This window comes from Phocoena sinus, chromosome 17 (assembly GCF_008692025.1).
Source record: "Phocoena sinus isolate mPhoSin1 chromosome 17, mPhoSin1.pri, whole genome shotgun sequence".
Classification (NCBI taxonomy): Eukaryota; Metazoa; Chordata; class Mammalia; order Artiodactyla; family Phocoenidae; genus Phocoena; species Phocoena sinus.
The window spans coordinates 78525577-78544808 of NC_045779.1; the positions used below are offsets into that span (position 1 = coordinate 78525577).

At 63.9% G+C, this 19232-nt stretch overlaps 3 protein-coding genes across 5 annotated transcripts; 1 reads left to right on the forward strand and 2 right to left on the reverse strand.

The window, feature by feature from the left end:
• Positions 1–150: 150 nt before the first annotated feature.
• On the forward strand, positions 151–5231 carry TIGD5 (tigger transposable element derived 5). The gene has a single exon (XM_032610068.1). It carries the CDS (start codon positions 181–183, stop codon positions 2107–2109), a length of 1929 nt encoding a protein of 642 aa, XP_032465959.1. The 5' UTR covers positions 151–180; the 3' UTR covers positions 2110–5231.
• A 67-nt stretch (positions 5232–5298) lies between these two features.
• PYCR3 (pyrroline-5-carboxylate reductase 3) lies at positions 5299–10233 on the reverse strand. The gene is made up of 6 exons (XM_032610086.1): positions 10091–10233; positions 8482–8546; positions 7853–8032; positions 7332–7544; positions 6911–7003; positions 5299–6717 (listed from the first exon to the last, which is right to left on the reverse strand). The coding sequence occupies exons 1-6, from the start codon at positions 10188–10190 to the stop codon at positions 6535–6537; spliced, it is 834 nt and encodes a 277-aa protein (XP_032465977.1). The 5' UTR covers positions 10191–10233; the 3' UTR covers positions 5299–6534.
• Positions 10234–12397: 2164 nt separating this feature from the next.
• TSTA3 (tissue specific transplantation antigen P35B) lies at positions 12398–17574 on the reverse strand. 3 transcript variants are annotated; one of them, XM_032610085.1, is made up of 11 exons: positions 17431–17546; positions 16257–16413; positions 15827–15941; positions 14568–14696; positions 14410–14483; positions 14078–14211; positions 13893–13957; positions 13462–13528; positions 13224–13303; positions 12914–13013; positions 12398–12740 (listed from the first exon to the last, which is right to left on the reverse strand). In XM_032610085.1, exons 2-11 carry the CDS (start codon positions 16400–16402, stop codon positions 12685–12687), a joined length of 966 nt encoding a protein of 321 aa, XP_032465976.1. In that variant the 5' UTR covers positions 16403–16413; positions 17431–17546; the 3' UTR covers positions 12398–12684. The 3 variants fall into 3 exon arrangements, 1 of the variants encoding a protein (XP_032465976.1); XR_004346459.1 differs by having other exon boundaries at positions 12691–12740; positions 12914–13303; positions 17442–17574; XR_004346458.1 differs by having other exon boundaries at positions 12691–12740; positions 12914–13303.
• Positions 17575–19232: the final 1658 nt, after the last annotated feature.

Below are 19232 nucleotides of genomic sequence, written 5' to 3' on the forward strand. Positions count from 1 at the left end.
GTGACGTGCAGCGCGGGGTGGGGCCGCGCGGGGCCAACGCGCCTGCGCGTGCCGAGCGGGCGAGACAAAGGGGAGGGCCCGGCCGGTCCCGCCCCCAGCGCCCGCCCCGCGCGGCCGGCCGGGCGGGCGTATGGCCCCGGTTCCCGCGCCCCCGCTGCCGCCGCAGCCGCAGCAGCAACCATGTACCCCGCGGGACTCCCGGCCGGCCCGGCCCCGCGCCGCGGCCGCCGCCCCCCGCCCGGGCGCCCCGCGCAGTCGCCGCGGCCCCCCGCGCCCGCCCCGGTCGCCGCCGCGCGGCCGCCGCCCCCCGCGCCCGGGCCGCGGCCCCGCGTGGCTGTGAAGATGGCCTTCCGCAAGGCCTACTCCATCAAGGACAAGCTGCAGGCCATCGAGCGCGTCAAGGGCGGCGAGCGGCAGGCCAGCGTGTGCCGCGACTTCGGCGTCCCCGGCGGCACGCTGCGCGGCTGGCTCAAGGACGAGCCCAAGCTGCGCTGGTTCCTGGAGCAGCTGGGCGGCGAGGTGGGCACGCAGCGCAAGAAGATGCGGCTAGCCAACGAGGAGGAGATCGACCGCGCCGTCTACTCGTGGTTCCTGGCGCTGCGCCAGCACGGCGTGCCGCTGTCGGGGCCGCTCATCCAAGCGCAGGCCGAGGCCTTCGCGCGCCAGATCTACGGGCCCGAGTGCACCTTCAAGGCCAGCCACGGCTGGTTCTGGCGCTGGCAGAAGCGCCACGGCATCTCCAGCCAGCGCATCTACGGCGAGGCCGAGCCCCCAGCCGCCGGCCCCGCGCCCGGCCTGCCGGTCAAGCAGGAGCCCGCGCAGCTCACCCGCACCGGCCCCCTGCCCGACCGCGCCCTGAATTCCCCTGCCCCCGCCGAGGGCGGCTACGGCGACGAGCAGATCTACAACGCCAACGTCACCGGCCTCTACTGGAAGCTGCTTCCGGAGCAGGCCGCGCCCCTGGGCGCGGGGGGCTGTGGCCGTCGCTGGCGGGGCGACCGGGTGACGGTGCTGCTGGCCGCCAACCTGACCGGCAGCCACAAGCTGAAGCCGCTGGTCATCGGTCAGTTGCCGGACCCACCCAGCCTGCGCCACCACAACCAGGACAAGTTCCCCGCCTCCTACCGCTACAGCCCCGACGCCTGGCTCAGCCGCCCGCTGCTGCGCGGCTGGTTCTTCGAGGAGTTCGTCCCGGGCGTCAGGCGCTACCTGCGCCGCAGCTGCCTGCAGCAGAAGGCTGTGCTGCTGGTCGCCCACCCGCCCTGCCCCAGCCCTGCGGCCAGGATGCCCACGCTGGAGGACAGCGAGGAGACCCCCAGGAGGTGCCGGCCTGAGCCCCTGGGCCCTCCGGAGGAGCTGCAGACCCCCGACGGGGCGGTGCGGGTGCTGTTCCTGTCCAAGGGCAGCAGCCGGGCGCACATCCCGGCCCCACTGGAGCAGGGGGTGGTGGCCGCCTTCAAGCAGCTGTACAAGCGGGAGCTGCTGCGGCTGGCCGTGTCCTGCGCCGGGGGGTCCCCGCTGGACTTCATGCGCAGCTTCATGCTCAAGGACATGCTCTACCTGGCCGGCCTCTCCTGGGACCTGGTGCAGGCAGGCAGCATCGAGCGCTGCTGGCTGCTGGGCTTGCGGGCTGCCTTTGAGCCCCGGCCGGCGGAGGAGTGCGCTGGGCAGCCGGCCGGCCAGGCCGAGGAGGCCGCGGAGCGCAGCACGGTGCTTAGCGACCTCACGCACCTGGCAGCCCTGGCCTGCAAGCGGCTGGCGCCCGAGGAGGTGGCCGAGTGGCTGCACCTGGACGATGACGGGGGGCTGCCCGACGGCTGCAGAGAGGACCCAGGCCCCAGCCGGCCTCCCGTGCTGGTCCCTGGGGCCCCTCCGCCCCCAGCCAGCCTGCCCTCTGTCGCGGCGGGAGGAGAGGAGGAGGAGGAGGCCGCCGTGCCCTCCGCTGGGGAGGCCGTGCGGGGCCTGGAGACAGCTCTGCGATGGCTGGAGAGCCGGGACCCCCGGGAGGTAGGGCCGCTGAAGCTGGTGCAGCTTCGCTCACTGATCAGCATGGCCCGGAGGCTGGGGGGCATCGGGCCCTCTCCTGCAGTCCCTGATGATGGGGTGTGACCAGGCCCGTCCGAGCAGCCCCCAGTGGCCTTTCTCCTGCGGCACTTGGAGGGGATACACACAGCCTCCCCATCTCGCCTCCCCTCCCCTGGGGTGGTCTCCCCCCCACCAGCTCGGGGTTGCAGGGATCCCAGCCCAGCCTGGCTCAGAGGAGCTCTGTTGGTGAAAGGCCGTCCCCTCCACTGGTGCCCGCGTTTCACGTGGGGACAGAACAGAGGCCGTGGGCGCCTGCTTCCCCTCCCTGGGCAGGCGCGCACGTGGGGTCTGCGGTCTTAGCCAGGTGCCCTCTCGTGCAGGCCTGGCGCACACACCACAGCACTTATCAGAGAGCAGGTGGCTGTGCTCCCACCCTGGCCCCTGTGGGGCTGAGGCCTCCAGCCATGTTCCTGTCCACACCGCCCAGCACTGGTACCGGACGAGGGCCCTGCGCTCCTGTCCCTCCCGACCACAGCCATGCGGTCGGTCGTCTCAATGGGAAGCACACCACTCGTTTTGTTTTTAGCGCGTTAAGTCTGTCTTTAACAGATACGCTTCAGGGACCCGGGGTGGAGGGCTCTGTGGGCTGGAAGGGAGGATGGTGCCCGGCACGCAGGGCCTCCCAAGGTTCTGGGTGCAGCGAGGGCTGTAGGTTTCTGTTCTACTCGGATTTTTAACTTTCCTTAAGAAAACATTCTGAACAGCTCTCCTGTTCCGTGGGGTTGGCGAGCACTAGACCTGGGCCCTGGTGACAGACCAGTGGCCGGGCCAGCCACAGGCCACTTTGTCCAGCCCCAGAGCCCAGAGCCATCCCGTTTCCCCGGAGCAGCCCTGTGGCACTGACGGCCATGCCAGGACAACCCTCAGTGCCTTAGCTCCCCTCCAAGGCTCCCCTGCCCAGCCTGCTCTCAGGTTTCTCTCCCGCGCCTGGCACTGCCCAAGGCGTGGCTGAGGAACTGCTTCCCATGGCCCCATCAACTAGGCTCCTAGATGGCACAGTTTGTAAGGAGAAGGCAAGGGCTCTGTAACTGTCCAGCTCTAGATTCAGGGTCCTGCTGGTGGCCTGAGGCCAAGAGATACCCATCCAGGCCTCCCAGAGGCTGCCCTGCAGAGATACCCAGAGCTCTTGTGAGGGGCAGTGGGGCTGGATTTGAGGTGCTGCCTGCCTCAGCGCTCTGCCCTCATCCTCACCTGCCCCATCCTCCTGGTGGTCTGAGACTGCAGAGGCCACAGACAGGTGCTGTGTCTGTGGGACGGGAGGGCTGTGCACGGTGGTAGGACGGCTGGGCGCTCCCAGAGCAAGGACGTAAACTGTTCCTTGGAACCACACCCCCCCCCCAAAAAAAACCACACATGGATGTGTATGTCAAATCTGAAAGCTGAGGGACAGTATGTAGGATTTGGGAACAAGAGAAGAGAGGCTTGGCTAGCCAGGCCCAGGCAGCAGCCTCCAGCCGCAACTGCTGGGGCCCACCCGGCACCTCCACTTCCATCTGTGGCAAGCCTGCACACCTGCAGGAGCCTCTGGCGGCCTACGCCGGCCCTGGGTCTAACCAAGCAGCTGCTCGGGGCTTCAGGATGTCTTGCATGTTACACCACCTGCCTCTCCAGCTGGTGGCGACCCGGGGACCCAGGCCGGGAGCTCCTGGTCACGATGGCCAGCCTGCTGGTCCTCTGCCCTGCCCGCCTATAGGGGCCTGTGGAGAGACAGACCTCAGAGCCCAGGTGGGCACTGGCGAGGGTGGCCTCTGGTAGCATCATCAGCCCTGCCCCTCTCGCCAAGCTTCCTGTCTCGGCCTTTAATCCTCTTGTACCCCAAGCTTCCTGTCTCAGCCTTTAATCCTCTTGTACCCCAGAGCCTGGGCAGGGGGACTGCAGTTGGTGTTGAGAACCGGCTATCAGGACAGGACCTCCCACCTCCTCTCATGTGGCGCCAGCCTCGTCCCCTCTGGAGAACCAAGGCTGCACCCCAGGAGGTGGCTCTGCGCGGTCTCCGAGGCCCTGGATGGGCAGCGCGGAAACGAGGCACAGCGCAGGCTGGCCTGGGGCCTTGAAGAGTTAGGGGGCCCGTCAAGGGTGGGTCTGGGAGCCGCTTTGCTTTGCTGGGCTGGGGACTGCCTCATCCAAGGGCCTCCGAAGGTGTCCTCTCTAGAATGGGGGCACTGGTGCCACCGGGCCCTGCACGTGAAGAGGGTGGCTCTGGCCCCAAACGCAGCCCCAGCAATGATCCTTGTGACCCCGCGCCCCATCGCGGCTCTGGCACGAGGTCACCCACCTCCCTGGGCTCACCTCGCTGTGAACCACAGGGCAGAGGCTGTGGGAGACGCCAGCTTTTCTCTGCAGGAGCATGGGTGAAGTGGCCTCACTGCCGATACCTGCTGGGCCCAGGGCATCTAAGCCGCTCCCTGGTTTGCGCTAAGGAGGGTAAGGCGGTTGGTGGCACAGAGGGAGGGGTCTTAGCGGCCGCCTGAATTCCTTCAACAGCCCTACCTGCAGAGTGCTGGGCACCATGCTGGAGACTGGGTTTCTTGCCCTCAAGGATTACACGTCCCTTGTGAGGGTGTGGGAGCCCCGTGGCCTGGGAGGTGCTCAGGGACACAGCCATCATGCTCTCCCCATCCTGTTCACAGCCCTCTGACAAATCCTCAAGGCGATAAAGATCACTGATTCCAAAAAGCAGCCCCTGGTCAGTCACTGTCAGGGCTGGCCCCGTGGGCTAGGTGGTAGGCACAGCAGGAAAGCACTGCAGGTGGAAAGGTGAGCTTGTGGCTTCTGCTGAAGCCAGCCCAGCTGGGGGGTTGGGAGGGCAAGACCAGGCTGCAGCATCAGAGGGAACCCGTGTGAGGCCAAGCTTGCCCGAGGGGCCTCACGCTTGGGAATGAGCCCCCAGGTGACAGCTGGACCGAAGCTGGAGCACTGGAGCGCGGGGTGAGAGGAAGGGGGCGCCCTCCAGCAGGGGCTCGGGCCTCCTGGGACCCCCAGCCTGCTGGCCCAAGAGCCCCGGGGGCAAGGGTGCTAAAGTGGGCTGTGGGTGCTTGCCCTGTCGAGGGACCCTTTCACAGCCAACCTCACTGACAGCAGAGGTCACCGGCCAGATAGGCCCAGCACGCTTTATAATAAAGGCTGGATGTGCCAATGTCACATGATCCCTGTTCTAGTCTTATTTTTGTAACTGTCTAGTGCTTGGATCCAGAACACCTGATTTGAAAAAGTGGGGAAGGTACAGAAAAGGAACAACATTGATGAAAAAAGTTCACGTCCACCAGCTTCTGAGAAAAGTAATTTTAGCTTCGCAGTATAAGGTGAAGAGACTTGGCCGGCCAGTGACTGGGCTGCAACCCTGCCCGCCCCTGCCCCAAGCTGCTGTTCCTGGGTCAGGCCCTCTTCAACTGGCATTTCCTGTCACGGGCCATCACCAGCTGGGCTCACCGGGCACCTCACATTCGGGAGGTGACCGCCTAAGGGCAGGGCTGGGCAGAGGTGCATCTTCCACTCCCCAAGCTGAGCCCTGCCTGGTCCTCAGGGATTCTGTTGGAAGATACATGGCGGGGACCCATGGACGTACAGCTGAGGGTGAGGTTAGAGTGCTGGGCGGGGGCAGGGGGAGCCTACCCTTGCAGAGCTCTCGGGTGATGGGAAACCCTGTCCCCAGACCACCTACACCCACAGTTCCGAGTCTGAGCCCAGTATCCTGGGCCTTGGCTGAGACGTGTTTCCAGGCACTTGGAATTTGGTTTTACCAGCCTCCAGTTAAATATTGGTTGCTCCATGCTATAGGACAGCCGCAGTTCAAAAGTGAAAGAAAAGGTGCCGAAATGGACTCAGGCTGAGCCTTCTAGCAGGTGGAAGGGCCAGGGTCAGACGGACAGTTGCTGGCTGAGGGCCAGCCGCCCATGAAGGCTGGAGTGGTGGGGGGCTCAGGGCTGTGCGGGCAGTGAGGGGCAGGCTGCCGTGTAAGCCCTGTTCACAGCCAAGGGGATCACTTTGCCGCGAGCCTCACCGCTGGCGGGTGGAAGGAAGGGGCTCCAGCACTAGGGCCCGTGTGGGGTGGGGAGGCCCCTGTGAGCCTTGGGCTGCAGGTAGTCTGCCCCGCACCCAGAGGCCCCTCGTCCTTGCTTAGGGCCCTAAGTTGCTGGCTTTCCTGGCCTGTTGGTCCTTTCACAGACATGCTAAGAACCAAATCCTGCAGTCAGAGGCCAGGCCGTGGGACCCTCCAGGACTCTTGACCCAGGGAAGGGTCATCAGGACCAGCTCCACCTGCCGCTGGCCGCGAGCTCAGGGTCTGGAGAGGGGCCCACAGCCCGCTGTGATCCCCGCTGGCCAGGACCTGTCCTCCAGCCAGCCTCCCACACCTCAAGCAGCTCCCCCACTGGCCTGCAGGCTGGAGAGAACCCGAGTCCTCGGGAAGGGGCTGGGGGGTGGCCACGGCCTGCACCCAGTGCCTGCGCCCTACTTCCTACTGAGTTCCCGGGCCCGGCAGGTGGCAGCCTCCACGGCGCTCATGGCCGCCGCCCGCAGCCCGCCCTGCTCCAGCGCGTGGAGCCCATAGATAGTGGTGCCGCCGGGCGTGCACACGTCAGTCCGCAGCTGAGCCGGGTGCTGCCCCTTCTGCAGAAGCATCTTGGCCGTGCCCTGGGGAAAGTGGCATTGGGGTGACTCGGGGGAGGCCAGCAGCCCCTCCTCGGCTCAGCCCCACCCCCACCCCCGCCGCCCCGTCTCAGCCCAGGCTGCTCAGGCCTCCCGTCTCCCTTTCCACAGCTCCCAGGAGGCGTGCTGCCCCCTCCCCTTCCACACACTCCCCCAGGACTGGGCAGCAGGGTCTCACCAGCAGGGTCTGGGCGGCAATGCGGTGGGCCAGGCCACTGGGCATGCCCATCTTGATGGCTCCTTCGGCCAAGGCCTCCGAGAAGGCACACACCTGTAGCAGCGGGGGGCGGGGACAAAGCCAGCACTCCCTTGGACACAGAACCCAGCCTGGAAAAGGCTGGGGACCCTCAGGAACAAGGTCCTGCACACCAGCCACCAGAGCCGAGGCCAGAGCCCAGGGGTCTGCCAAGGGGCCGGCCTCAAAGGCCCAGGAAGGCACAGATAACAGGGGGTGGGCGGCGCACACGGGGAGCTGCGGACCCAGCCGGGGAGCCATGGGGCCAGGGGCTGTCGGGGTGGGGGGCTCCACAAGGCCCCACTTTGCCGAGGGCCGGCCTGTGAGGGCAGGGGTTGGGGTGCGGGGACCAGACGACACTCACAAAGGCCACACCGCTGCCGCTGAGGCCAGTGTGGACGTCCACCTGGGCCTCGGGCACCTCCTCGCACTGCCCGCAGGCCTCCAGCAGGGTCCGCAGGAGCCTGGCCTCGTCGCTCCCAGCATAGCGGCCCCGTGCCATCACCATGGCCCCCTCCTGGACCACGCAGGGCAGGTTGGGCGAGACCCGCAGCACTCGCGCCATCGGGGGCAGCAGCTGGCGGGAGAGAGGCTGCGATCAGGGCTGCCGGGCAGGCACACGCCGGGCCAGAGCAGGCTCCCCGCTACTTCCCGGGCGTGGCGCCCTAACCCCAGGTGGGAGGAGCCCTAACCCCAGCCCCCTAGCCACCTGGCCGCCTGTGCAGGCCGGCTGAGAGGCTGTCTGCCCCCCAACCCACCCATCCTGGTTTCTGGAAGGGCTGGACCCAGGCTGCAGCCGGTCTGGGATGGCAGGGGTGGGAGGCCAGCAGAGCCCACCCTGGGGTCAGAGCCTCAGCCCCCACTGCACCCCGACAGGCCACTCACCTCCTCCAGGGTGCTCAGGGAGACCCCAGCAGCCACAGACACCAAGATGTGCTCAGCGGTGACCACACGAGCCACCTCCACCAGGACAGCCGGCAGGATGTGGGGCTTGGTGGCAAAGAAGACGAGGGAGCAGCTCTGCAGCACCTCCCGGTTGGAGTGGGTGGTCTGGCAGCCCAGGGCCTGCAGCAGGGTTGCCGGGACCAGGCCCACGTCAGCGGGCATCCTCCCAGACCACGGCCCTCCCTGCCGGAGCCCACCCTGCAATCCCACGGGCCCCCCATTGCAAACGGCCCTAAACCTAATGCCCATGATGCGCCCAGACCACCCGTTCTCGCTCAGGATTCAACCTCAGATGGCCCTGGTGTCAGCACCTCCTCGAGCCCTCTGATCCCAGTGAGTGCCCGTGACATTCCTGCCCGTCCAGCATGCACGCACACACACACACCCCTTTACCCCACCCGGGCCCTCCACAACCTTGACTTTCCTTCTGGCCTTTGACCTCCCCTTCCCCAGCCCAGCCCAGCCCGTCTCAAAACTTTAGCTAAGTAAGCAGCACTTCCCTGGCCCCAAGGAGCCAAGAGCCATCTGAGCCCTGGGAAGCCTCGACTCAGAGGAGCTGCCCGGCTCACCCGGAAGCGGCAGAGGTTCCTGTCCGTCGGCGCGCTGACCAGCACGTGCTGAGCTTCCACTTTTCCTGGAAGGAAAGGCAAAGGCGGGTAGGGGGCGTCAGTGAGGATGTGGCGTGGGGAGAAGCCAGCCTGGCAGGCCCCTTACAGCAGGTCTCTGAGGCTCAGCCACACCTGGGCCACGCTGAGCCTCTCCAAGAAGCCAGGTGCTTGGCGGGGCCGCTCCACTCGGCTGGGACCAGGCAACCAGCTTCACGTGATTCTACTCAGCAGCCATCGCTGCCCACCTGCTGCTGCTGCTGAGTCCAGACGCCCCGCCGGACACAGGGGCCGGGAGCTTGCCTTGTCTCGTGAGGACACAGATCCCAGGGATCCCTGCCTCCGGGAACAGTGAGGCTGGGGAGGGGGCATGGTGGGGAGGGAGGCTGGGGTGGGGAACGAGCTTCCTCCGGAGGGGGGTGCATCTGTACGGGGACATCCAAGCAGAGGCTCAGTCCCCGTTTGGTAGAAATCTTCTACAGATCAGATTTCTGTAAGGTCTAGCAGGAAGGCAGAAGTGCACCCCACGGCCTGAAGAGACGGTGGCAGCACTGCGAGACTCCGTGCAGCAGGGGAGGCAGGTGATACTCCAGGTTTTACAGGTAAAACACCTGAGACTTGCAGTAAACTGTTTTCTGATGATTTGACCTTTCTAGACCTTGACATATGGCTGAAGGCAGAAAACCAGTCCATATCTACATATAAAGGTTTCTAAATACTGTGGGGTATGATTAGGACAGCACCTCCATCCCTGCTGTAAGTGGTGCTCGACCGAGGATGATTTTGCCCCCACCCCCGGACATTGACAGTGTCTGGAGACATTTTGGCTGTCACAACTGGGGGTGTCACTGACATCTAGTGGGGAGAAGCCAGGCAAGGGGCTAAACAGCCTACAATGTGAAGAATGGAGAATGATGTGCCCCAAATGTGCACAGTGCCGGACACCAGGGGTGCAGCCGGCGAACAAACAGAAAGAAGAGTCGGAGGCTCAGCGCGGTCAGGCAGCTCGACCGAGGCACGAGCTTAGGAAGTCGGCAGGAGATCCCGCGCTCTAAGCTAGGGCTGTCCAAGAGAAGTATCGCTCGAGCCACACGCGTAACTTTACATTTTCTAGTAGTCTTACTAAACAAGTAGGAAAAAACGGGTGAATTGTAGTACATTTTATTTAACCCAAGGTGGCCAAAATGTTACCCTTCCAACACCTAATCAATATTAAAACTTACTAAGATACGTTATTTTTTGTTTGGATGATAAATCTTCCAAATTCGGCGTGTATTTTATTCTGTGTACTCAGCACATCTCAACTCGGACGTGGGGACGGCCGGCGCTGAGCCTCTCCACCACGTCCCCTCCAGCCGCGCTCCCAGAGGAAGCAGACCGGAGGCACAGGGTCCGCGTGCCGCCCCGCCCACGCCCGCCGGCCAGCCCCACCCTGGGGCCCCTGCGCGGAGGGCCCCGTGCTGCCCGGGGCTCCGCGGGGCAGGTGAGCAACGGAGAGGTAAGCCCGTCCCTCCCACACAGGCCGGTGTCGGACGCCCGCTAGCCCGCGGGCCCGGGACCCCACGCGCCCCACCTGCTTGGATGAGGCCCTGCGCGATGGCCTCCGCCATGCGGCCGGCGCCCACGATGCCCAAGCGCCTCGGGCCAGACTCCGCCGCAACCGCCGCCGCCATCTCGCCACCGCCCCGCGCCGCGCCCCGCCCGCGCCCTCAGCGCCGCCAATGGGCTACACCGCCCAGCACCTGCCCTCGTCCATTGGCTGCCGAGACCTCACGCTCCGCCCCCTCCCGCGGGCTCCACGCTCGATCGATCGCTACCAATTGGGATCACCCCTTCGCAGCTCATTGGCCGGAGAGATCTAGGGCGAGGAGGGGTGGGCCGCGGCGCGGGGCGCCGGGCGGGCGGCCAGAATGCTGTACTGGCTTCTGTCCCGATGTGTGAAATTTCCCAAAGGGCAACTTGAGCTGGTCATTTAAAGGCGAAGGGCAGGAAAGGGTGGGGGCTCCTCTGGTCTTGTCCCAGAGGTGGGTGCCTCAGGCCTCTTGGAGCCTGCCAGTGGACTTGGGTGTGGAGGACAGGGTTGCCTGGTCAGGGCTTGTGGTCAGCTCTTCCCCAAGCCGCAGCGGGTCTGGGTGACAGCATAAAATTGGCACAGCCAGTGAAACGTGGGAGCAGGGGTCTGCTTTTCTGTTAAAGGAGGTCCTCAGGCCAGCCTGGATTCTGGTTTCTGAGGGCCTCTCAGGGAGCTGCAGGGGAGACCTTCATGAGGCCTAGGTCCCCAGCGGAGACCTGGCCCCTCTTGCTGGTTCTGTGGGAGATGAAGTGCTTCGCCAGGGCCAGGGCCCACCTTAGAGACTGAGAGGGGGAGGGTGGGTGTGGGTGTGGGCTGTGCTTGTAATTTTTGATTGACATGGGAAAAACAAGGTTGAAGAACTAAGATTGCAGTTTTTAAGACTGAATTTTAAAGATGTTATTTTCTTTAAACTCTACTTTGACATGTTCAAAGCTCTTCAACAATGAGATCCCTTCATTCCTTCCTTCAACGCTGCCCCTTCAGCGTAGGGGCCCTGCTCTGGGCTGGGAACGAAGGGCACACAGCAGTGGAGTGCACAAACCCCCACCCCGCAGACTTGCATTCTGGCTGGAGAGACAGCCCCTCTACGATAAACACACACACCCCATAACCCAAGGGACAAGTCAGGACACACAACCACTACTTGTGTCCGGCCAGGCATGTCCAGGCCTCTCTGCCCCGCGCAGGGCCTCCTTCCGCCCATTCTCACTTGGCTGATCCGAGCTCCAACTCAGGGGCCACCCCTCCCCCTCTCCCTGAATGCCCACAGGGGCAGACCCTTCAGATTCCCAAAGGCTGGCACCCAGGGGATACAGCATGAAGGGCCGACCAGGTCCTGGAGCTCCAAGCCCTGGGGGGTGGGGGAGGGGAGGTGTTTCCAGAGAAACAAGCAGGTGGGGTGGGCCTCAGTCAGCAGAGACCTAAGAGGTGGGGAGGCACTGATGTGAGAGGGGCAGGACTGGCCCCTGGAGAGGCCCGTGGGCCGGGGTGGTGGTAACAAACGCAGTGAGGGATCAGCTGGACACGGGACGGAGGTTGGGACTTGCGTGGCTGGCACAGGGAAGGCAGCCCATAGCGCCTGAATGAACAAAGGAAGTAAGGAACGTGGCAGACACACCTGGGGCCAGAAGAGAGCTGGGAGTCACTGGTGTGAAGACAGCAAAGGGTACCCCTGGGGAGGTGGGCCCCGGAGCCAGGGAAGGTGCCTGGGTCCTGGGGGAAGCACACCCGGCACTGACTGGCTAGGCGGGGGCCGGTGGGTCAACCGGTCCAGACTTTCCTGTTGAGGATGGGAGGCCTGTGCCACTCACCGCTGTGCCCGCCAGGCCCACTCTTGTGTGACACCTGTTGCTGCCCATGGGAGAAGGGCAGGCCAAGCCCCAGCACCCACGCTGCTACCTCAGGGATAGGGAGATGAGGGGCCAGGCCTGAACTGGCCGATCGCCACTGCTCTCCTCAGATCCACCTGTGTGCCTGCTCAGCCTGTCCAAATCCAGACCCAGCCTCTTTCCCCAAAGTCCTGGGGATGTGTGGGGGGGTGGGTAAGCCCGTGGAGTGCAGGTTACCCAGGCCTGCACCTGGCTGTGCGTGGAGGTGCCTGCCCTTTGTCCCCGCCGGCTGACAGTCCAGCCTCTCCTGCCACCTGCCCACACACCCACCTCTCCGTGTCTCCGGCCACTGCTGCCCTTCTACCCCAGGGACAGTTGGCCACCGTGGCCCAGCAGCTCTTGGGGGCTGGCCAGGCTCCAGGAGGCAGTGCTGGGGCGGGGGAGATGGGGGGCTGATACAGAGCTGCCGGGGCCAGGCCTGTGGAAACGCACTTTATTGGCTCCCAGGGATCAGAAGTGTACATGCTCTGCGACTGGTGTCGGGGAGCAGGGTGCTGGGCCTGGCCAGGCCTTGGCTTCCCTGAGGACGGTGTGAACGGTGGCCTCACCGGATAGTCAGCCAGGTCTGCCCCGGCAGAGGGCATGGGGCAGGGGCCGGCCGCCACGAGGGCAGTGCCCTCAGCCCCAGCAGGTTCTGAGTGGCCGCCGCTGGGCTCTGCTGGCTGAGCGCCGGGGAGAGGGCGGCACCCGCTCCCGCCGCACACTTCACTTCCGGGCCTGCTCATAGTTGTCAGTAAACCAGGCACAGGTTTCCTGCACGGCTGCAGAGGCGGGCAGGTGAGGCCCAGGGACGTAGGGCAGTCACCCCGTGTCCTGCCTCCACGGTGAGGGCATGGAGGCCAAAGCTGCAGGGCGTCCACCCCCAACCGGCAGTAGGGAGCTGAGGCCTGGGGAGGGGCCGGGCGGTCCTGAGGGATGGGGTGGGAGGGCTCACCCTGCTTGAAGGGCGTGAACCGGAAGTCGGGCAGGTAGGCCCGCAGCTTGCCATTACTGGCCGTCTTCTTAAACTGCCCATCCGACTTGGTTGTATCAAACTAGGCACCTGGTCAAGGGCACAGAAGAAGGGGCAGCCCACCCTTCCACCAGCCTGCCCTTGAAGCTTGTCTAGCCTTCCCAGGGGGAGCCTCCAGGAGAAAGCAGCAGACACCCTCACCCCCGGCTGCCAGGGTGAGTGCCATGGGTGCGTCACACCCACGGCCTCCTGCAGGGAGGCCCATGGTCTCCCGCCTAGAACCAAAGGATACGGTGATCTCCCCATGGAAGTCCATGGCCTCCACCACGGCCTCAGCCACCTCCTGGATGGACACCTCATCCTCCTCACCCACTGTGGGGACCGAGGGGCCAGCGGCCAGGTCAGGCCTCCTCTGCCTGGACCCACTGCCGCCCAGCCCCACAGACGTTCCCGCTGCCCTGCTCAGCGGCTCTCAGGACAGACGGGTGTCCTGCCCCACTGCAATGGGGGTGGGACTGCAGGGCACCCACCTGACAGGATGATGGGCTCCACCTCATCGTACTCCCGCAGGACCCAGATAAAGAGCCGGGCCAGGTCCTGGAGGTCAGACAGCCAGGGTCAAAGGCCACAAATTACGGCCCAACGGGCCCAGGTCACCTCTCCCAAGTGCTCCTGCTTGGCGGGGTGCAGCCCAGGCTTGGCTGGGGCCCGGGGTACCCCCCTTTGAGCAGTGCTTGGCCAGCTCAGCCCCAAGTCCTTTCTCCTGATGAGCTCAGAGCTGTACCCAGCAACGTCCCTGGGGAATGGAACGTACACGGACCCAGCAAGGACCAGTGACTGCTCCCCTGGGGGCTCAGCCTGGACACCCGGCCCTTCCTAGGCTCCCTCATGCCTCCCCACAGCCAGCGCGGCAGCTCCAGGAGACGTTCTGGGGAATAGCTGTGCCCCTCGAGGCACCAACCAGTGAGTAGATGAACTGCCTCCGAGGCCTCCCTGTGCCCCACACTGTCAAGGCTGAGCCGCGACCTGCAGGGTGGGGAGGGCAGGTGTCAGAGGGGACGTGCCAGCACCGCCCCTCCTCCCCGCTGTTCCCCAGGGGCCCCATCAAGCAAGCAAACAGCTGTGCCACGGGTGGCGGTCACTCACTCTTGGCCAGATGCACCTTGTGGATGAGGCCAGGCAGCACGTGACCGTCCTCGATGCTGAAGTTGTCGTGGGGCCCAAAGACATTGGTGGGGATGACAGCGGTGAAGGTGCAGCCGTGCTGCTGGAAGTAGGCCCTGCGGGGGCACAGCATGCCCTCTGGCCCTCATGCTCGGATCACGGGCGAGCCCCACCCCAGCCGAGGCTAGCGAGGAGGGGAGCCGAGATCTGAGAGCCCTGCCAGGGCGGCCCCCTGGGCCCACCCACCACAGGGCATCTGGGGCCCCCTTCCCCGTTCTTGGCTGGCTTCAGCCTGGCACGCGCGGGAAGAGGACCTGTTCTGCACGTCGATCATCCTCTTGGCGTAAGAGTAGCCAAAATTGCTGCTGTGCGGGGGTCCGTTGTGAATCTGGGGGAGCAGAGGAGCCGCTGCTTCTCAGCCCTGCCCCCAGGCCAGGCCCCGCCCCAGCCCCGCCCCAGCCCCGCCCCTCACCATGGTCTCATCGATAGGGTAGCTGGTCTTGTCGGGGAAGATGCAGGTAGACAGGCAGGAGACCACCTTTCGCGCCCCCACCTCGAAGGCCGAGTGCAGCACGTTGTCGTTGATGTGTATGTTTTTCCGCTGAGGGAGCAGGGGTAGGGGCAGGGCAGGGTTCAGGCCCCAGGCAGGATGCCAGCCCTTACCTGCCCCTCCAGGGACAGAAGTGCGGACACACCCTGGCAGGCAGTACCTGAGGCAGTGGTTCTACCAGCTCCCAGGACCCACTGTCCAGAAACCATGGCCCCCTCCCAGCCTGTTAGTCCCACCCCCAGGGCTGTAGGAGGGTCCAGGCCTGCCTACTCTGAGGCTGGGGGAAGGCCCTGAGGAGAGGGCCACACCCCTAAGCTCAGGGCTGAGCCTGCCCACAGGGGCTGCTGCGGGCTAGGCAGGTGAGGTGCGAGCCAGGAGCCCAGGGGGCCCAACCCGGCCCCGCGGGCAGGGCAGGAAGAAGCAGCCTCTCCACTCCCGCACCCCCAGGAGCTCACCCTGCTCTAGGGCTCAGCGAAGTGAAGCCTTGGCTGGCCACACCCCTCCTCCAGCCCCTTCCGGGGACTTCAGCTGGCCAGGGCATTTGGGTGGTCTGGGGAGAGGTGGTGGCCGGGCAGCCTGCTGCGAAGGCTGTCACTGAGACGAGGAGGGCCCTGTGGCGACAGGGGCCCCCAGGGAAAATCTGGTCTAAGCTTCTGCCATCCCAGGCCCGATGCAGGGCCAAACCAGGCCAAGGCCAATTTTGGAGATGATGGGCCAGCCCTCAGAGGCCCAGCCAGGCAGGGGCAGGGCTGTGGGCCAGCCCAGCTCTCCTCCTGCCCCTACCCCACACGTGCAACCCCTCAGGGCACATGCTGCAGGCCCAGAGCCCAGTTCACGCACCTCTGCACCCCTGAGCGCACTGTGGGCCTGGCTCAGTGCAGCTGGACCTCCTGGAACCAGGAGGGTCTGAAGGCCCAGGGGCAGGAACCAGCCGGGGATCACAAGGCAAACACTGGCTTGTCTCAACTCCTCCAACCCCCAGGTTAGCTCTGAGGCTTTTCCTATTCGGCCAAATGCCCCCAGGCCCACCTGCGTGCCCCTCTACCTACAAATCAAGTGTGGGTCACTGGGGGCCCCTCAGGGACTTCCCGGGGCCGGAACAGGAGCTTGGGAAGTTGGCCAGGAAGTTCCCAGAATCCGGGGTCCTGGCTCCCAGTGCTCACTGGGGCCCCCTCACTTACCCAGAAGTCCAAATTGTATTTGATATTCCGGAACAGGCCCCCCACCATTGCAGCAAGATGGATGACATGTGTGGGCCGGACTTTTTCAAACAGCGCTCGGGTCTGTGCAGCATCCCTGAGGGGGAGCCGGGCCATCAGGGGCTGCTTGGAGGCCCAAGGGAACTAGCACCCTGGCTGAAAGCACTGGGGGCAGGAGGCAGGCGGGGCCGAAGGTGGGAGGGTCAGGCCCTGGCTGGCATGAGGGTGTGGGCTTCCAGGAAGAGATGGGAGGAAGTTTGCCCAGGAGCAAAACTGCACACACCCAGGCCAGGCCAGCCACCTGGCAGGGACGGGCCTGACATGAGGCTACCAGGCCCAGGAACAGGCCTGGCCCGGAGCTCTCAGTCTGGAGAGGGCATGGTGGGGCTGCTCCAGGGATGAGCCCACTCACGTAAGATCAGCATCCTTGGAAGAAACAAACACCCAGTCCTCTCCGGGCAGCCTGGCCCCATCTGCTACCACCTTCTGGATGGCTCTGCCCACCAGCCCAGAGCCCCCAGTCACTAGGATCCGCATGGACCCCTGGGGCTCACCCATGTTGGCTGCACCTGCAGGGCCAAATGGTGTGAGGCTGAGGCCATCCCGCTCCCACGCAACAGAACCCCACTCCCCCGAGATGCCCCAGCCTAGGGTCACTGCCCTTAGCACTGGGCCCCACTGTGATTTCCAAGGGCTGGCCTGGGGCAACGGGCACAGTATAAGGTCAGCAGCGCAGGGAGACTGCCCACTGGGGACCAGACAGACCCATCTAGCCTGAGTCATCCCCTCCTCTCAGCCCTGCTCCCCAGGAAGCCCTCTGTCTAGAGCTGCACAGGGGCCCTAGGACTACCACCCAGCTGGGAGAGCCAGGCTCTGCCCTGCAGGCCCAACCCTGACCCCCACTGGGCCAAGAAAGGGAACATTCGGCTCCCCTCTGTCTGACAAGAGGGGAGGCAGCCAACCTTGGGGCTGGGGGCTCCTGGCCCAGGTCGTTTGGGCTGCTCCCAGCCAAAGTCCATATGCTACAGACGGGGAAGGGGCGGCGCCTGTGTATGCAACCCGGTGCCCACCAGCGGCCAGCTGGTCCCAGCTAGCCTTCGAGAGCCTGGCTCCTTCTGGGCAGGTTGCGCTTCTGGCTAAGAAATGGACAGGCCTCGGGGCGCCACCACTTCTGAGGACCCTTCCTGGAGGCTGGAAATCTGCTCGGGCCGCTACAGGACGGCTCTGACCCCGCTGCAGGGCCCCACGGGCAGCCCGGACAGGAGGGGACGCTGCCCAGAAATTCCGCTGCTCTCGAGAGCGCGCGCAGCGCGGCAGCAGGCCTTGGGGTAGACCCCACCACGGCCGGGCCCCTCCACGTCCCTCAGGCGCTTCCCACGCCCCCGGGTCCCCTTCCTGGCCCCACCTCCGAACCCACCGCATCTTGCAGCTGGGCCCCCTCCCACGCTTCCAGGCCCCTCCTATGCCCCCAGTTCCGGGTACCCCTCAGGCCCCTCTGGCTGTCACGGGGCACCCAAGGCCCAGGCCCCGGCTCGTCACACCACGCCCCCCGTCCCAGGGTCCCTTCGTGCCCCGCGCTGTCTCACCTGCGTCTTACCTGACCTGCCCGGAGAGCAGCTTCAGGCGCCGGCTGAGAGTCCTGCCACGCGATGGGGTTAGGTGGAGGGAGCGGGACCAGGTCGGGCCCTCCCGCGGAACTCTGGGAAATGGAGTCCTGGCGGGGCGCCCCGGGCGTTGCTGGGAAATGGAGTCCGGAACCGCGCAGCAGCCTGGGAAATGTAGTTCTTCCGGCTCCTCCTCCCCTGGGCGGACCCCGACCCGCCCTTAACCCAGCCTGGCGCTGGGCGCGAGCCCCTGCTGGAGAGCGTGGGGGCGTGGGAGAGGAGGAGAGGCGGCGCGTCTCTGAAAGCCCGCAAGCTGTGGACCGAGGAGAGGCGGCAGAACCAAACACCATTCTAAAAATGGAGAAGCTGCAACTCCTCAGTGCTTTCCTAGGGCAAACACTGCATTTGTGAGAAACAACTGCAACTCTGTTACTATATTCGGGACACTGAGGGGGCAGTACATAAAATATACTTTAATAAATACATTAAAAAGACAAACACGTTTCAGGAGATTATTAAAAGCAGGAGACCACTTAGCGGCCACTGCTGTAGTTCAGGTAACGAGGACGCAAAAGAAGTTTACTGACTTAAGCAACATCGAGGTGGTAGACTTAACGGGACTCATGCTTCACTAGCTACGCAAGTTATGGGGAGGAAGTTAGGAATGATGCCTGGTGTGATGGTTGGTGTTAGGTGTCAACTTGGCCAGGCTGTAGCACCCAGTGATTCAATCAAACACAAATCTAGGTGTTGCCAGTGAAGAGATTTTGTAGATGGTAACATCCTCAATCAGGTGACTAAGAAAACGAGACTTTCAGGCTTCCCTGGTGGCGCAGTGGTTGAGAATCTTCCTGCTAATGCAGTGGACACGGGTTCGAGCCCTGGTCTGGGAGGATCCCACGTGCCGCGGAGCAGCTAGGCCCGTGAGCCACAACTACTGAGCCTGCACTCTAGAGTCCGTGAGCCACAACTGCTGAGCCCACGTGCCACAACTACTGAAGTCCGTGCACCTAGAGCCCATGCTCTGCAACAGGAGAAGCCACCGCAATGAGAAGCCCGCGCACCACAACGAAGAGTAGTCCCCGCTCGCCGCAACAGAGAAAAGCCCACGTGCAGCAACAAAGGCCCAACGCAGCCAAAAAATTTTTAAATAAATAATAATAAAAAAAAAAATAAAACGCCTGTAACTGTTTTAAAAAAAGACAAAGAAAATAACGACATGATCATCTCAGCTGATGCAGATAAAGCATTTGACAAAATCACACCCTTTCATGATAAGAACACGCAACAAACCAGGAACAGAAGAGGACTTCCTCAACTTAATAAAGGGCATTTATGAAAAACCCACAGCTAACATCATACTCTATGAATGAAAGACTGAAAGCTTTCCCCCTAAGGTAAGAAATTAGACAAGGATATCCATTTTTGCCACTCCTGTTAAACATTGTACTGGAATTTCTAGCCAGAGTAACTGGGCAAGAAAAAGAAAAGGCATCCAAATTGGAAAGAAGTAAATCTATCACTATTCACAGGTGACATGAGATATATACACACCTTTTCCTTCAGTGATGGACTGGAGGGGAGGGTCTGATTGCCTTAGCTTCCTCCCGGGTTGACCAGTGGCCACGGGAGGAGGTGCACCCAGACTGAGACCACCACTGTGACTTCCTACAACAGATCCTAGGAAGTGCTGCAAACCAAAGGTGAGGTGCTCTTACAAAAAGAAAGAAGGAGGGGATAGATGTGGGATGGGCTGAAACAAGAGCTGTTCACTACAATCCATT

Excerpts from the sequence above, each read along its gene's own strand:
- TIGD5 (XM_032610068.1), top strand. The coding sequence starts at position 181 with ATGTACCCCGCGGGACTCCCGGCCGGCCCGGCCCCGCGCCGCGGCCGC.
- PYCR3 (XM_032610086.1), bottom strand. The coding sequence starts at position 10,190 with ATGGCGGCGGCGGTTGCGGCGGAGTCTGGCCCGAGGCGCTTGGGCATC. Across the intron at positions 8,547-10,090 it reads GCAGGGCCTCATCCAAGCAG|GAAAAGTGGAAGCTCAGCAC; the intron begins GTGGGGCGCGTG and ends CTTTCCTTCCAG. Across the intron at positions 7,545-7,852 it reads CCCTGAGCACCCTGGAGGAG|CTGCTGCCCCCGATGGCGCG; the intron begins GTGAGTGGCCTG and ends CTCTCCCGCCAG.
- TSTA3 (XM_032610085.1), bottom strand. The coding sequence starts at position 16,402 with ATGGGTGAGCCCCAGGGGTCCATGCGGATCCTAGTGACTGGGGGCTCT. Across the intron at positions 15,942-16,256 it reads TCCAAGGATGCTGATCTTAC|GGATGCTGCACAGACCCGAG; the intron begins GTGAGTGGGCTC and ends GCTCCCCCTCAG. Across the intron at positions 14,484-14,567 it reads ACCCTATCGATGAGACCATG|ATTCACAACGGACCCCCGCA; the intron begins GTGAGGGGCGGG and ends CTGCTCCCCCAG.